Source organism: Nesoenas mayeri (assembly GCF_963082525.1).
Source record: "Nesoenas mayeri genome assembly, chromosome: 3".
In the NCBI taxonomy this organism is placed as follows: Eukaryota; Metazoa; Chordata; class Aves; order Columbiformes; family Columbidae; genus Nesoenas; species Nesoenas mayeri.
Window position 1 is genome coordinate 51246894 of NC_137544.1, and position 16801 is coordinate 51263694.

Here is a 16801-nt window from a genome sequence, read left to right on the forward strand (position 1 = left end):
ATGTGCTTAATGCTTCAGTTTGCACGCAGTGATGCCATATTACTTGTTGACATGGAGGCTAAAAATCAGATCTCACACTGCCTGGAAGGGTATTCAGTTTCTCAAGTTAGAGAGTGTTATTCCCTATTTATTTTAATTTGTTTTTAAGAACTGTATGCAAAGTGAAGGAAAGGTGATTCTAAACATCCCATAGGCTATGATCTGGGAATTCCCTTAAGCAGAGGAGTTTGATTGAAATCCTAGCATGAACTGGGTAGACAGTGTTTTTTCCCTCTTGGCTTGTATTTCTTACGAGAAATGCTAATACTTCTAGTTTCAGTAAGAAAGCAATTATTAGTAGAGAGAATTGAGGGGAAATACAGAAACCCATTTTTACTGAGAGAAGAGACAATATTAGCATTAGGAATGTTCTTAAGAAATGCAGAGGTAGTGGTAATCTTACCACAATTGTTGTTTTTGTTTTTGTTTCAAGAGGACAGGATATTGCTTTTTATTTCCCATCCAAAATTTTATACAATTTCTATACTTAACTAGAGCATGGAACCACATTTAGTGAAGGTGGTATGTGTACTCTCAGACTTTGACAATACAGTATATGAGAGATGGTTCTAGACAACGTAAATTGATGACTGAAGAACTGGGTCTTTAACCCCCACCTTCAGATTCATTGCTCATTGTAGAAGATGGCAAATCTAAAACAGATGACCACATTGCACCATGCTAAAATTCTCAACACATGTAGGAAAACCATATGACTTACCCATAATACCAGTCTTATCCATGATCTCTTTATTTCTGCAGTTTTTTCACAGAGGATTTATATCAAATTCTCAATGTTTAAAACAAAGTAACAAAAATATTTTATATGACATAGATGAAAAGAAATTAAAAGAACACCCCAGGCATCTATTTGTCCTGTGTCATTCACAAAATTTGTCCAGACAGTAGTTCTTTGTGCAGAACAATGCATATGGCTTTGGATGTTTATGGAGTTTGATCGTTAGGCAGCAAACCCATTGAACACTTTTTACTCTCTTATAAACCTTCTCAAGTTTCCAGATAGGCACCTCTTCCAAATACAGGTATAGGTATATAAGTGTAAAAAATCTATTTTTTGTACCCTCCATAGGGATGCCTTTATGATTTAGCGTTTTTTTTAACATGTTTTAGAATTTTTTGGATAGTTGCTTTTGCTGGAAGTGCTTATGTTTGCAACTAAGTGTAATAGTTACTCTATACTAGAGAATCCATTATAGACATTTTTATTTACTTTAGATTCATTTTATTAACATGTAATACCTCTAAAAGACCAAAGCAGCTAATATACCATTGAGGTAAAGGTTATTTTCTGTCTTCAGATGCAGTTAATTTGTAAGATGAGGTTCATACTATCTGATGTAAAGTTTTACTTGTGAGAGGCTTAGAAAATAGCTGCTTTCCAGTGCAAAGCATTGGCATCTTTCTATCTATCTTTGAATAAAGCTTTTTTTTTTAAAAAAATATTTCAGAGCAGAGTAGTTAAGCAATATTCCTGAAAACTCTTTCTTCATATAATGTATTCAATGCAGGCCTATGGTACCATGCTTTCCCACGGTTTATCAGACAGGCTATTTACCAATTCTGACACCGGAGAGCAATTTGAAAAATGAGAGCATAATTCAGATACAAAAAGCATTTAATGTGTGCTACTTGGCCATTCTTCTTGTGAATCATGTTCAACATTGTTTGGTGTACATTGTTTATTCCATTGAAATTCAGTTAATGGAGGTGCACTGATTCATATCAGCGAAAGAGTTATCGCTTGAAGAACAGATGTTGGCTGTCGTTTAGTATGTTTAGAAAATGAAGGTCTTTAAATAATCATCTGTAATTTTGTGTATTACTTGTGCGCATCTCCTCTGTTAAATTCCATACAAGACAATATACAGAGCTGCAGTTTGAGGAAAGTTATGACAAAATTACTTTGTCTAACCTGAGGTGCGTAACCGTGCCAGTATTTAGGCTTGGGATGCCTGACATAAGGTTTTTTACACCAAAAGTTTGGGTTTTTTTCTCAAGAAGTCAACAACATAAATGCAGTTGTAACTGATTGATTTAGTGCTTCCTGTGTAGAAAAGTGCTTTCTATTTTGTCAGGAGTGGTGCCACAGAGACTAATAAACACTCTTATACTATAGAATTCGATGCAGTATTGCATTCAAAACCAACCATAAAGTTAGTATACATCTTAACAATGAAAGTTACAGTAAATCTGTTCCACTGTCAAATCTCATTTAAGATGAAGTCAGGTTAAGATCATTAAATAGCTTTAGGTGCATTCTAATTAGCAATTTGTACATGTTTAGAAGGGTACTGTACTTTGAATTAAATGTTTTAAGTTAACTCAGATTCTTTCATTGTTCTTCTTTTCCCCCTTAATATGTAGCTTAGCCTCAATCACTTTTTAATTGTACCAGGCAGAGGTCTTTAAAGTGATACTTCCTTTACCCATTTGAACTCTGATTTTTGAATGTGCAAAGGTTTAGTGAAAAGCAGAACTAAAAATACTTTTGAAATTAAGATACATGATATAGCTGGTCAAAGGTATGTTCATGTGTCAAAGGATTTCTGACAGCAGTTATAGTGCCAGCGTGTTCCGTATAACCAGTGTAGAATGCAATTTGAATTTTATGTATATGACTAACAACAGTTTAAAAGCTTTTTAAATCATAAGCAAAGATGAAAAAGCAGAAAGGAATTCAGATTAATCATTTAACTAATTTAAACTAATAATTTAAGTCAGATTTTCAATTTTTCTGCATCAGTGACACAGTATAAATATATCTGGAGACTAGGAAGAGTTACTGCCCAGTTCAGCTGTGTTTTACTCCAGTTTATCTGAAAATATGGAAAGAACAAGCATTTAGGAAAAGTATGTAAATATTTTGGCTCACAGATTTGTTATTTTTTGCACAATGATTAAGTAAAAGCATAAATAATTTTATTATATTTGGCTGGAAGCCTTCACTGGTAAGTTTAGAATTTGAACAAGGAACAGAATGTCAGAGAAGTTCCCAGCATTGACAATGAAAAAAATGGTATGTGGAAGCTTGTGAATGCGGAGAAGATGAGTAGTAAATTTCTAGAACTTTTTTCTTGATGCTTTGACAGTTATTTGTTATTTCCTGATGCTTTGACACTTTTAGCTGTCTGTTTTAATATTGTTCAGAACCATTTTCTGTCAATGCCTGTCTGTTAACTAAGAAACAAAATTGTTGCACAAAAGAATCCAGTCCAATAAAAACTCTGGTTCAGAAAAAAAGGACAAATCCTGCTGCTCAAGTAAATGCTGAATGCATTCATGTATTTAATTAAAAATCTGTATGAGAGAGATTTCATTGTAAAAAGCTAAAAATGAATGTATAACTTCACTCAGCGGAAGATGGGACTGAAGCTGAGAGTAGACAAATATTTAAAACTGTTGGAAATTTGTCTAATCAGAAAGCCTACAAAGGCTTTACCTACAGGTGTGAAAAGGCGAAGTTTGTGTGAGTTCTTCCAGTGCTGTTGGATGTACTGAAGTAAAAATTAAAGGTCATTTTCCTCACTTGTACATGTTGCATTTTACCAGTTACAGTGTCCTAGGTTGATCATCATAATTTTATATGGTTCATTCATGTATTTTGAATGCCAATACATTATGCTCTTAGAGCAGAACGAGGAAGTTTTTTAAAATCTTGCTCTTTTGGTATTTTTCCTCATCTGATTGTTCACACTGCTGCTTATACCAATTAAGATTAAATCATATTTGTAGAATCATAGAATAGTTGAAGCTGGAAGGTGTCATATTCAAAGATGCAACACAATTTCCACTGATTACAGTAGGACACTGTCTCATCTTAACAACTTAAAATTCATTTCTGTAACAAAAAGTATATTGCAAAGTAAATGAAACATGAAAGCAACTGATAACTGTTCAGTTTATCAGTGATTTTATTTTCACTATGTATTCCTTCATGGGTTTTTTTTAGAACTGTGGCCTGAAACTACTGTCAGTACTGCAAAAATAAAGTCTCTAGTAGCCAATATATGCTTGATTTAAGATAAATATTTTTTTGTACTACCTCCACCTACATTATGAATTTTCTTGGTACAAATTTACTGTTTTCCTAAGTTCAAGATAATCATTTGCTACAAGCAGGTATTTTCTAGAAAATAATTTTGAGTAGTGACACTGTTTTTTAATGTTCTTAGATATGTTAATTTGAACTGTAGTTATGAAAGTAAATTTCATCATCTCTACTTCTAGCATTGAATATGTATGTGAAATGGAGAAACAGCATTGTGAGTTATTTTATTACAGTTGCTTTAAAGATGTCAGTCCCGTAGTCACCATTCAGGAATTTATCAACATTTGGCTTCCTTGGAAAAGAAAAGAAAATGATTGTTACAGATTTTTGGATGAGTATAAACTATGGGATATTACTTTCTCACAAAAATGCTATGAATCTTGCTTCAGATAAATAAATTCCATTTCTATGCAATCCATATTCTGCATATCTGTTTCTTCTAGCAAAGCCCAGAATATTGCGGACACTGTTTTCATATTTAATGACTTAATCTTTTTAATAAAATTAATGAGCTTTGAAACTTGATGTTGTGCATACTTAGGAAAAAAAGCAGTGGCCTCAATGCCTTGGTAAGTAGCTTACTGCTGTGTTAAAATGCAACATGAATTGCCTAACTTCAGAGAGATTAAGTCATACACACATCACGATATGTCAATGGAGAAAAATAAGTAGGTGAAACTCAATTAATTCATATCTTTCTTTATTGACAGGCTAGTGAAGGATGCTCCATGGGATGAGGTCCCTCTTGCTCACTCCTTAGTCGGTTTTGCCACTGCTTATGACTTCTTGTACAGCTACCTTAGCAAGACTCAACAAGAGAGATTTCTTGAGGTAATTGCCAATGCCTCGGGATATATGTACGAAACATCATACAGACGTGGATGGGGCTTCCAGTACCTCCACAACCACCAGCCTACCAACTGCGTAGCCCTGCTGGCTGGAAGCCTGGTTCTGATGAATCAAGGTATGTGCTAAACCATAAGAACATTTTTCTGAAGTGTATCAATTCAGTCAGCCTTTTATGCAGGAAAGTTCAGGAACTGATACAGATGCTTCTGAGAGTACAGCCGTATTGCCTTGGCTCTTTCGCCGCTAAGAAAAATGTGATTCACTGAATAGAACAAAAGTCTGTGGGCAGATGTACAAGGTATAATATGTATGCACATATATGTAAATTCAGTTATCTAGCTGATCCTGGAATTCTTACCTCACTGTAAGAATTGGAAATCCTCTTGTGTATCATCTCCCTAGTCCAGCTTTAGAGACAGTCATTCAGGGTAGTTATCAGTAAAGAGTGATGAGCTTGGTCTCCTTGCACAGTGCATTGAAAAGGTCAGCAGTCAGAAACACCACGTGCTCTGACCTGAGTGCTAGACAGCAGGACAGCCTGAAGTTTGGTCAAAAGACTTCAGTCCTGCCTCCCTGAAACAGCTGCAAAGGTGTAACTGTACCTACCCAAAGGCCATGGCTCAGGGCCTTTCTTTCCAGCATCCTTTTCTACGGAGATAAACAGGGCTTTACCTTTGTCCCTCTGAACTGTGCCTTTGCACCCCACAGCCTTCATCCAAGAGGTGTTTGTGCCAGGTGTCATCCTCTTTGCTGTGGAGACTTAAACCCGTCCTTCCCAGTCCCCAGAAGAATAACCTCACCTGTTGTTTTTGGCTGGTCTGCCTGGGAGCTATTTCCTCTCCTCCTGTCGAAGTGATGCACAGTGTAAATGAGAATGTGAGTCTTGGTGTCAGAGGGAAGGAGCAAATAAGAAATCCTGACTTTAAACCAGAATGGTACTTCGGCTGAGAGGTGGAAGTCATGGAGCCAGTTCCTACTTTTATAAGAATGCCTCAGTATTTTATCAAGTGATTATTTAATATGTGATAGAAGTATTTTGAACACATGATGCCCAATGGAACTGCTTACTTGAGGCAAGTCAAGGAAAATCTAGTTTCTGAATGCTGATGGCCTTGCCAAGCTCTTCAGCCCTTCCAAGAAATAGCAAATCTGCACATCACTGGAGCTTTCAGGTGCCCAAAGAAGCGTGACAAAAAAGTGTGGCACGTACTGAATTTGGATGGGTCATGTTTTTGTTAAGTGTTTGTCAAAACAAGCGCATTCACTGATGCGCATATTCTGAAAAGCATCGAGAGTATATGTGGAAGTCATTCCCTTTCCTCCTATCTTGTCTTCCACAAACTCAATACTCAGACTGTTTATTCATTAGGTTTTGCTAAATTCCTCATAACTCCATCCTTCCCCAAGCCTCCATTGCTGCAGAAAGCTGGCAGTTTGTAAGATGACTCTGCTTTTCATTAGAGTATGGACCATAAGTATGCTCTGTGTCAGGCAATGGTAACACCACAAATAAAGTCAGGAAATATTTCTTTCACCAAAGGTTGGTGGGTCAAAACAGCCTGTATATGTCTAAATGAAAATTCAGTTGTTTTCAATACAGAGCAACTTTATTTTTTTTTAATAGAAATTTAAATGGAGTTTTTCTGTTGGTTTAAAATAAATTTTTAAAAAGTGTTTGAAAAAGTTCTTATTCCAAGATGAAAAAATTTTTCTAAAGGAGAAAAAAAAAGGAGGGGAGAGGGAGAAAGGGAGTGAGCATACTATTTTTCCTGTATCAGATACATAGCAATTGCATAGTATATCCTAGCATAGACCTTGCTCCCAAAAGTTTTAAATTCCAACTAATAATTTTAAATACAATTGAGCTATTGAAGCATGTAGTGACTAAATAGCCAGCTTAAAACCAGGTAAAGATTGTCAAAGGACTGAAAAATGAAACTGATTGAAATGAATTCCAGCCACACACATATATTGAAGTCTTTGTAGTAAAGTAAACATTCAGATATTCAAAAAAGAAACTTGAGTAGGGCCTAACTTGATATAGGTATTGCTTATTTTAGGTGAGATTTGTTCTGGTTTGTTGCGTAGCCTGACAGTGTGTTGAGTCTCTTACTTTTTTTGCTTCTAATGTATTATTATTCTTGTAATATACTACAAGTATAGGGTTATAGCATAGCTATACACTGAGTAAACAGAACATATATGCGTTACAATGGTAAATGCACTGGGCCGAACCACGGAAAATACCATTCTTTCCAGAGGAGTAATCAAAAGCTAGATATCGTGGCTGTTGTGTGCACAAGGGAAATCACTAGAAGCATTTGGAATTTTATTTGGACAGACTGCTGTGCTGTCAACTCTATCAGAGTAATGATGTAGTGTCAAGATAGCTGTGAGAATAGTAAGTGGAAATAAGTAGCACTACCTACTTCTATTGCTCAGGCCCTCACCATCATAGTTGTCTCCTCAGCCAGCAGATAAAAATACCATGTTAGATTCAGGTTGTCGGTTTAACTTAGACATTGCAATTTTTTTTCTCTGTGTTAACTGAGCGGGATTTGGCAGCCTTGACGAGTAGGACGTCTGCATTACTCATCACTCTGCCGAGTATAAATGCAGTAATTGTGGCAATGAAATGGAACAATCTCAGTAGTGGGTTTGAATGTAGATCATGTGCCCTTAGCCTGGCACGTGCGCTTCATTCAGCAGACACCGCTTCACCATGTCATGGGGTGCAATGCATGCCAGCCGAGCTCTGCTATATGGTGGAAATAAGCCTGGTTAAATCCATCTTCAGACTCTTTGAGTTGGATAAACACTAAGTTGCCATATAGAAGTGCAAGGCAGTTGGTCTCTGTTTAGTCCTACCTCTCTTGCCAGTGAATCCAAGAGAAAATAAGGCACATAGCCTTCCTTCTGCTGGGGTCCATGTGCTGACTTCTGCAATATGCACATGCAGTGCTGAGGCTCTCATGCTTGTGCTTGTTCCTTCATGAAAGTAGATGAGCCATGAGAAAGTCTTCTCACAACCTCTTCCCAGCTCTTGATTTTTGTAGAGCAGACCAGAGTAGTAAGACCTCTGAAAGTCTTTTACTTAAAAGAAACATAACTGTTTAGGGCTTGTATGTGAGGAGGCTTAACGTTAACTCAGTTGGAAGATTAATTTTATTCTGGAATTGAGGAATATGCATTTGGAATTAACCATGCAAAACTCTTCCAAAATAACTTCTATTTGGATAATCCTTTAGGTTATAAAACAAACTGAAAATGTAAGTAGAATGGAGCATGTCTTAACACATGTATGAATTAGTAGAATATTAGCTAACTGCAGCTCAAATGTGAACTTCTTTGTATTTATAAACCCTGAGGTTCTCCTTGTCACACTGGTGGTCATACCAGTGAAAAATTACTGTCTAGAATATTTACATTATTGGAGCCCTCTAGTGGGGACCATAAGTTTGTTTTCGTACAGCTTTAATTTGCAATAAAGTAAATAGTCTTGCTGTGTGTCTTCCCTTTTTGCATGTCCTAAGTGCATTAAGGAAATTCTCCTTTTAAGATGGAAAGCATAATCTCACATTGTTTCTTTCAGGCTACCTTCAGGAAGCTTACTTGTGGACCAAGCAAGTGTTGGCAATCATGGAGAAGTCAGTAGTCCTGCTGCAGGAGGTCACCGATGGCTCCCTCTATGAAGGGGTGGCTTATGGCAGCTACACGACCAGATCGCTGTTTCAGTACATGTTTCTTGTCCAAAGGCACTTTGATATCAATCACTTCAGCCACCCCTGGCTCAAGCAGCACTTTGCATTTCTGTACAGGACTGTCCTGCCAGGTAGGTTCTTTGGGTGGATGAAGGTGAATCTTCTAATTCTTGAAGCAGCAGTAAATGCCATACTTGAAGTAGGTCATTTTAAAATAACATTGTACATGGATTTTTTTAAATAACCTTTTTCTTGCATTTTACTTCCGTCATCCATCAAAACAGTGACACCCTAATTTATCACCTCTTATTAAAGATCACTGCTTATTAAACTCTGGCTTTTAAAACCAGTGAAAAGATAGAAACATCATTTGGGAAACAAATGCTTCAGAATTTGATTTCTAGTTTTCAAAGTTTGAAACAGGCCTGTTTCTGGGGTTTTCTGTTTGAAAAATAATATACTTTGAGATTCCTTTTGATACTTTCCTTTGCCAAAAACCATCACACTAAAAGATTAGATGAAAGGAGTAGCAGATGATGAAGCCACGGTAAAAATATCAGTAAAGGGTAGAAAAGTTTTACATGACCACTAATTTTCCACAATACAGTGAAACAGATTTTTATACCATTTTTATTAAAATATTTTTTTAATGGAAAATGTCATTGAGTCAAGTAATAGGTTTCTCTGTGTAGCCCATGGGAATATGAACCTTCTTTTTTTTGTCAATGTGAGAGCTAAACAGAAATATCTGGTATCACTAATGGGTCAGTTTTGCAGACTTTAATATTGATGTCCTCTTGCTGGATCTCTCCACTGCCTTGTAGTGTGTTTTAGCATCTCTGATTTGAAGTCCTGGTTCTGACTAAAAGATGGAGATGTACAAACATGAAAGAAGTTATAAGTTAATAGATATTCCCAACCCATTCTGTCTTTCAGAAGAATTCATTAAGAACTTATACTGTTCAAATCCCTAGTTAAGAAGACTGTTACAACGTTATTGGCTGTAGGAACCCCAGGTCTAGCCGTGTATGTAGGTGGGGGCTGAGCACAGCTTTGTCTTGCCAGCACAGGCACGTGAGGAGTTGTGCCAACTCCATGCGAGACCTCAGGCATCTACTGGGGAGAGGTTCCTAAGAGCAGAGTGAACTCATGCAAGCTGTTTCAGGGTGAAGCTCATTTCTTTTTTCCTGGGAGCACGTCTGTTTTCTTGCTTTGGAGAATCTGGACTGACACAGGAAAGGCGAAAGCTGTGAAGTTACCTTTGCCAGATTTGAGTGAGGAGAGGAAGTGGATGGGACATTGCTTCTTACTTTTTTTGTAGTGCTTTGTCTGTAGCCCAAAGCTGAAGAAGAAAAGAGAGTATTCAAGTGAGCTACAGCAGAAGGAAACAGCTCCTGTGTAACCTGTTTACGGCTCATTTAGAAGTAGCCCTAGAAACATCTGAAAAGGCGTTTTCTGTTTGTGTCTGTTTGTACCGCTTGGCTTCACCGTCATGCTCTACAAACACTTCCTTGTACATTTATTTGTTCTTTCTTACATTCTTTTACACTTTTTTTCCCAAGGGTTTCAGAGAACTGTGGCCATTGCGGATTCCAACTATAACTGGTTCTACGGGCCGGAGAGCCAGCTGGTGTTTCTTGACAAATTTGTCATGCGCAACGGCAGTGGGAACTGGTTGGCAGAGCAGATCAGAAGGAACCGAGTGGTGGAGGGCCCAGGGACACCGTCCAAAGGGCAGAGGTGGTGCACTCTCCACACTGAATTTCTCTGGTATGAAAGGGAATGAGTGGGCTCAAAAGGAACATGACAGCTGTTTGCTATTAGTGGTAATTCGTTATCTTTAGATTTGTACTGTAGAAGCTGAGATCAGGCTGGGCATGTGTGACCCAGAGAGTCATTTGGCTCAGAAGAACTTCTTCATTTAGCATAAATGCACAGTATGTGTTACTACAGGGAACAAATTCATCTTGCCCTACATCTGCTCTTGTGTTTTCTTTCTGTTGTCTATTGCTTTTATAGAATATAAGCAGTTTCAAAAGGACTGAAAATTTGCCGGCATGCATTCCATGATTTATCTGGTCTATTATAATAGTTCTTAATCCAGTTGTGTTCTTTAATAATTAATTGGGTGAATATTTAAACCATAGTTTTATTTTAAAAGCTATAAGTAATCATACAAACTTTCTTTTAAAAGGTAATGTAAGCAGTAAGACTATTAATACTATTAGTTGTTTGTACCCACTAATTTGCAAGATACGCTTAGAAAAAATATAATGATAGATTACTAGATCCATATTTTCATTATAATTTACATCTCTGTTAACTTGTATGTCAATCTTCCAAAAATAAGGAGTGAAAAGACCTAAGAGGCTTTAGATTTTAGATAAACATTTAAATTCCCTCAGTCTGTGGAGAGAACAAGTACATTTTCAAGGAGTTAGTGTAGCTCTATTTCTCTCTCTTACAAGAAAGATTTTATTTAATATATATTTTTTCACATTTATGATATACACATTACAGTGCATGTTTATTAGGCTCTAAGGATCCTCATCTCATTATTTCACAGAATCACAGAATCAACTGGGTTGGAAAAGACCTCAGAGATCATCGAGTCCAACCCTTGGTCCAACTCTAGTCTGTTTACTACATCATGGCACTAAGTGCCATGTCCAACCTCACTTTAAAAACCTCCAGGGACGGCGAGTCCACCACCTCCCTGGGTAGGCCGTTCCAATGCCTGACCACTCACTCTGTAAAGAATTTCTTCCTAATATCCAGCCTAAATCTCCCCTGGCAGAGTTTAAGCCCATGCCCCCTTGTCCTATTGCTGACTGCCTGGGAGAAGAGACCAATCCCCACCTGGCTATAACTTCCCTTCAGGTAGTTATAGAGAGTGATGAGGTCACCTCTGAGCCTCCTCTTCTCCAGACTAAACAACCCCAGCTCCCTCAGCCTCTCAAAAATACATTTATTATTAATATATTTGCAAAATACAGAATCTCTCCTCTATAACCCCATTCCATCCTTCTTTTTTCCTGTGTCTCCATGGAAATTTGGAAATTTACACTTACAAAATTCTTTTTAATGTCAAAGGGAAAGAAGTATTTTAGGAGCAGTTTAGTTAAAAAAAAAAATAAATAAATCTGAATATTGCGACAATTGCCTTTTCCCTGTTGGTCTCATGATGAGGACATCCATTTGCATTAAAGTCTTAGGAAAGAGGTCTGCTTGTAGGGGAATCTCCATCAGGGACCATATATAGATATAGATATAGAGCAGATATAGAGCAGACTCCTGGCACTGGTTCGAATTGCCCAAGGTCCATATGTAGGACATGAGCTGTGAGTGTCTAAGGCCTGACAGAGGCTCTTGGTTAGCTGTAGAGAATAAATCTGATGAGGAACCATCAAACAGAAACATTATGGGGCTTAATGATGGTTTCTTTTTTTTTTTTTTTACTTAAAGTAAATGCCAGAAGGTTAGGTTTTGTTTTCCATGGTTGTTTTGTTTGTTTGTTTTAATTCCTGAAGATCAAATAAAACAAAAATTAAAAGCTTTGTAACCTTTTCTGAAATTAAGAACTCTTTTAAAACCATATGTCTTATATCTTACAATTTATACAAGAAAGACATGAAAATTTTTCTTCAGCCTAGCTGGAGAAGGAAACTAACATACACTAAGTGATATAAACCATAAAAAATTATCCTTTAAAATGCCTTTTCTTTAATTTTTAGTTTATTGCTAATTCTGTTTGAAGTCTACAGACTTCTTTAATCACCCGTTTTAGGGAAAGAGAAACGCTGCTTCTCTTGGTTAAGTAGTCAATAAATAGGTGTAAAATAGACAGTGTCTATAGCCTGGTCGTAGTGTGCCTTTTTTAAAGATTTGCATTGCAGTCAGTAGTTTTGTGATACAAGACAAAAAGTCTCTAGTTTGAAATTAGTAGTACTCTTATTTTTGGACTGTGGAAAGATTGCTTGTTTTAAATGTAAAGTGGATACTTTCAGCAGTTAATCTGTAAAAAGCACACAGCAAATTTGTATAGGGATTAGTATGCTAAACATAATTTCAACTGTATGATTAGTTCACTCAAGAAGCATACATGTGGGATTTACATTTTTAGCTTGCTCCTTGATGTAAATATTGAATTGGCTTTTGAGTTTTGTACAGGTGCTGATAATGGAGTCAGTCAAGTGATTTTTAAACCCATTTTCCTCGTCTTTTTGGCAGGTATGATGCAAGTTTGCGCTCTGTACCTCCACCTGACTATGGAGTTCCCAAGCTGCATTATTTTGAGGACTGGGGAGTAGTAACCTATGGAAGTGCTTTGCCAGCTGAAATCAACAGGCCTTTCCTTTCCTTCAAGTCAGGAAAGCTGGGAGGACGTGCAATATATGATATTGTTCATAAGAACAAGTACAAAGAGTGGATCAAGGGGTGGAGGAACTTTAATGCTGGCCATGAACACCCAGACCAGAACTCCTTTACTTTTGCTCCCAACGGCGTACCTTTCATAACAGAAGCTCTGTATGGGCCAAAATATACCTTTTTTAATAATGTGTTGATGTTTTCCCCTGCCGTGTCCAAGAGCTGCTTCTCCCCATGGGAAGGGCAGATTACAGAAGACTGTTCCTCAAAGTGGCTTAAATATAAACATGATTCGGCTGGTGACTGTCAGGGCCGAGTGGTTGCTGCCATGGAGAGAAGCGGAGTGGTTTTTATCAGGGGAGAAGGAGTGGGTGCATACAATCCTAAACTGAAGCTGAGAAAATTGCAAAGAAACCTCATGCTTCTCCATCCCCAGCTTCTCTTGCTAGTGGACCAAATCCATCTAGAAGATGACAGCCCCCTGGAGGCAGCAACCAGTTTCTTCCACAATGTGGATGTGCCTTTTGAAGAAACAGTTGTTGATGATGTCCACGGGGCCTTTATTAGGCACCGTGATGGGATATATAAGATGTACTGGATGGATGACACTGGCCACAGCGAGAAAGCTACCATTGCCTCAAGGATGTATCCCCGGGGCTACCCCTACAATGGAACAAACTATGTGAATGTAACAACCCTCTTGCGGCATCCTGTCACAAGGGCCATTTACCTTTTCATTGGGCCCTCCGTTGATGTGCAGAGCTTCACCGTCCGCGGAGATTCTCCACAGCTGGACGTTTTTGTTACCACCAGCGAGCATGCTTACGCAGTGTACCTGTGGCCCGTCGAGGATGGGTCCCGCTCTGCCTTTGCACAGGTGATTGCAGACCGCCAGAAAATTGTCTTTGACCGAACCTCTGCCATTAGGAGCTCTGCAGTGCCAGAAGTGAAGGACTACATAGGGATCGTGGAGAGGAACCTGCAGCATTTCAAGCCTGTTTTCCAGCAGCTTGAGAAGCAGATCTTGTCTCGTGTACGCAACACGGCGAGCTTTAGGAAGACTGCTGAGCGCCTGCTGAGGTTTTCAGATAAGAGGCAGACAGAGGAGGCCATTGACAGGATATTTGCAATCTCACAAAGGCAGCAGCAGCAGCATGGCAGAGCAAAGAAAAACAGAAAGGTAGCCAAAGGCTACAAATTTGTCGATGCAGTTCCTGACATTTTTGCACAAATTGAGGTAAATGAGAGAAAAGTGCGACAAAAGGCACAGACTCAAGCACAAAAAGAACTGCCTGTAGATGAAGATGAGGAAATGAAAGATCTTCTGGATTTTGCAGATATCACTTATGTAAAGCACAAAACTGGGGTGTCAATCAAAGGCCGATCAGGGCTGGCACAGATGGTGACAACTGCTCGAAGTAGTGCCCCATCAATATCAGCTTCTTATACCCGCCTCTTTCTAATTCTCAACATTGCTATTTTTTTTGTCATGTTGGCAATGCAGCTCACATATTTTCAGAAGGCCAAGAGACTGCATGGCCAAAGATGTCTGTATGCAATACTTTTAGTAGACAGCTGTATATTATTGTGGCTGTATTCTTCCTGTTCTCAGTCACAATGTTAGCAGAAGACCTCTACTAGTTGACCAGTTTATGGTCATATACGTCTATGCAAAAGCATTAACCCTAATAGGGCCAAAGATTATCTTCTTTTTTTCTGAAACATTCCAAAAACAGCTGGGGAAAAATTGGTTTCAGATCAGAAGGGATGGAAGAATGGGGCAAGCAATTAATATCTCAGAAAACTAAGTACTTAATAAGTACTCCTCCTTTGTGTTTTGAGTTGGGCCTCACATCTGAGAGAGTGTTATGCTTTGTTCATCTGAGTTCAGTAATGTAAAGTTGTAATTATTTTTTTGGTGAGAAGAGGCCTCTTAATAGATTAGTTTCTAAGGGCTTTATTGTTTCTGTAGAACTGGGTTTGCATTTAGTGAGTTTTCATTTCAGGCTGCTATGGATGTCTCTGGACATTCTCTTAAGAAAAGGACATTCAAACACAAGTATGCAAAGTAGACCTTAGCAGTAGATTTCATTTCTCTTTGCCAAACCAAAGAATGCTTCAGCATGGGACACTCCTGTATAATTACTGCAGACCCTTACCTCATGTTGTCTCTTTCATGCTTTACAGTCTGGCACGGTGGGAAATAGCAATCATGTCAGTACTCGCCAGATGAGAGAGACAATGCCTAGTAGGCAGCAGCAGAAGGCAAACAAGAGGCTAACTCAAAATATAAAGGAACACTATTCTCAGGAAGTAAAATCCTTTCTTTTTCAGTCAAGTGTAGACGACAGAAAGATGAATTCTATATGGTCTATTCGCATTTTTACAAGGCAGGGTTTCACAAAAGTTTTCTATAGTTTGAAGCACATCTTAGTAGGGAAATAATGTCCTAGATCACTGCCCTTCCGTATGCAATTGTAAAAATACAAACAAAAAACCAAAGTGATCCTGTGGTAACCTCAGCAATTGCCAGTATGGAAAAACAATTATTAAGGAAGTATTTAATGTTTTTTTTCTGCTCATATGGCTAGAAACAGAAGACAGTTAAACATGTGTGAACAGCCTGTTCTCTATAAAGCACCAGCAAGGGTTCTGCAAGCTCTTGGTGGCCCCGGGTCAATTATTTGAGGATTAGTGGTAAAAGGAATCATGTGGTTTATGACAAAAATAAGTTTGACGTCTCCATATATGTCCCCTTATGTTCATTAAACTGATTTCAAAAAAACATAGCTATTTGAGAGAATGGAAGCTCTTTGGAATTGAGGCATATCTGTATGTCTTTACAGAAAAACAATTCTTCCAGTACGTTTGCTAAATAAAAACGTTTTAATTGTCTCTATGGAAAAGCTGTTTTTCTTTGATCAAAATATTTTTCACAATAATTACAGTAATCCTGTTCATCAGCACTTTGTTCAAACCAGAAACGTTTGTTTCCTCTTCTTTACACCCATTTAGATATCTGTTGTCTGCATTACTGCTGTTAAGGCTTCTGTGGGTCTGTGTGTTGAAATGTAACAAGCTTTTCTTGTCTAGAAATCTTCACTGAACAGATTTTCACTAGGTTCCAGATACTGAGCGAGTTCTGAGTGCTGTATTTGTATACATAAGCCCTACTGCAGTCTCCTGGATTTATCCGGTAAAATTTGGTACATTTAGTCCAAGCAAAGGTTTAGGACCCCAAGTTGTTTCTGATCCATGCAGGATCAGGATCAGTGGAGAAAGAGAGCCTTCAGATAGCTACTTGGTCCACCTAAGACCTTGAAACACCTTCAAGACATACCTTTCCCTTTTCCCTAATTGCAAAAGGCTTGTAGGGTGGTTAAACGCCTATTTCAAATTACCCAATTAATTGCTTAAGGCGGAGGGAGCTGAGCCTGGAGAGTGTCACACAGCAGAGCTCCATGATAGTAGTGGTGCCTGCTGAAAGTATGACTGGGTGGTATGACAGGCTGTATCACTGGAAATCTCCTATTTCTGCCTTTGCACTCTGATGACATGAAGACAGGCAGAAATAACTGCTGGGTTATGTTCAGTTTGAAAGACACAGTTAGTTTTTTCGATATTAGGTGATACTGTTATTGGCTGTCAAATGCTGAAAAATCAAGATGCGAGTACTTTTGCAGTTTATTTGTATGGCCTGGACCATCCCTCCCCTGGTAGCCGGTGCCATAAAATTATGCCAGGGTAATTCAGGGAGTCATTGTGCCATACAAGT

At 38.2% G+C, this 16801-nt stretch overlaps 1 protein-coding gene across 1 annotated transcript in view; it reads left to right on the forward strand.

The window, feature by feature from the left end:
• LOC308038817 (dermatan-sulfate epimerase-like) overlaps positions 1 to 15737 on the forward strand; it is a 184803-nt gene extending 169066 nt beyond the window's left edge. Inside the window, exons 14-17 of the mRNA XM_080341681.1 lie at positions 4819 to 5072; positions 8550 to 8789; positions 10221 to 10428; positions 12889 to 15737. Of these exons, the coding sequence (XP_080197807.1) occupies positions 4819 to 5072; positions 8550 to 8789; positions 10221 to 10428; positions 12889 to 14650 (2464 nt within the window). The 3' untranslated portion in view covers positions 14651 to 15737. The remainder of the gene's footprint in view (positions 1 to 4818; positions 5073 to 8549; positions 8790 to 10220; positions 10429 to 12888) is intronic.
• The last annotated feature ends 1064 nt before the right edge of the window (positions 15738 to 16801 follow it).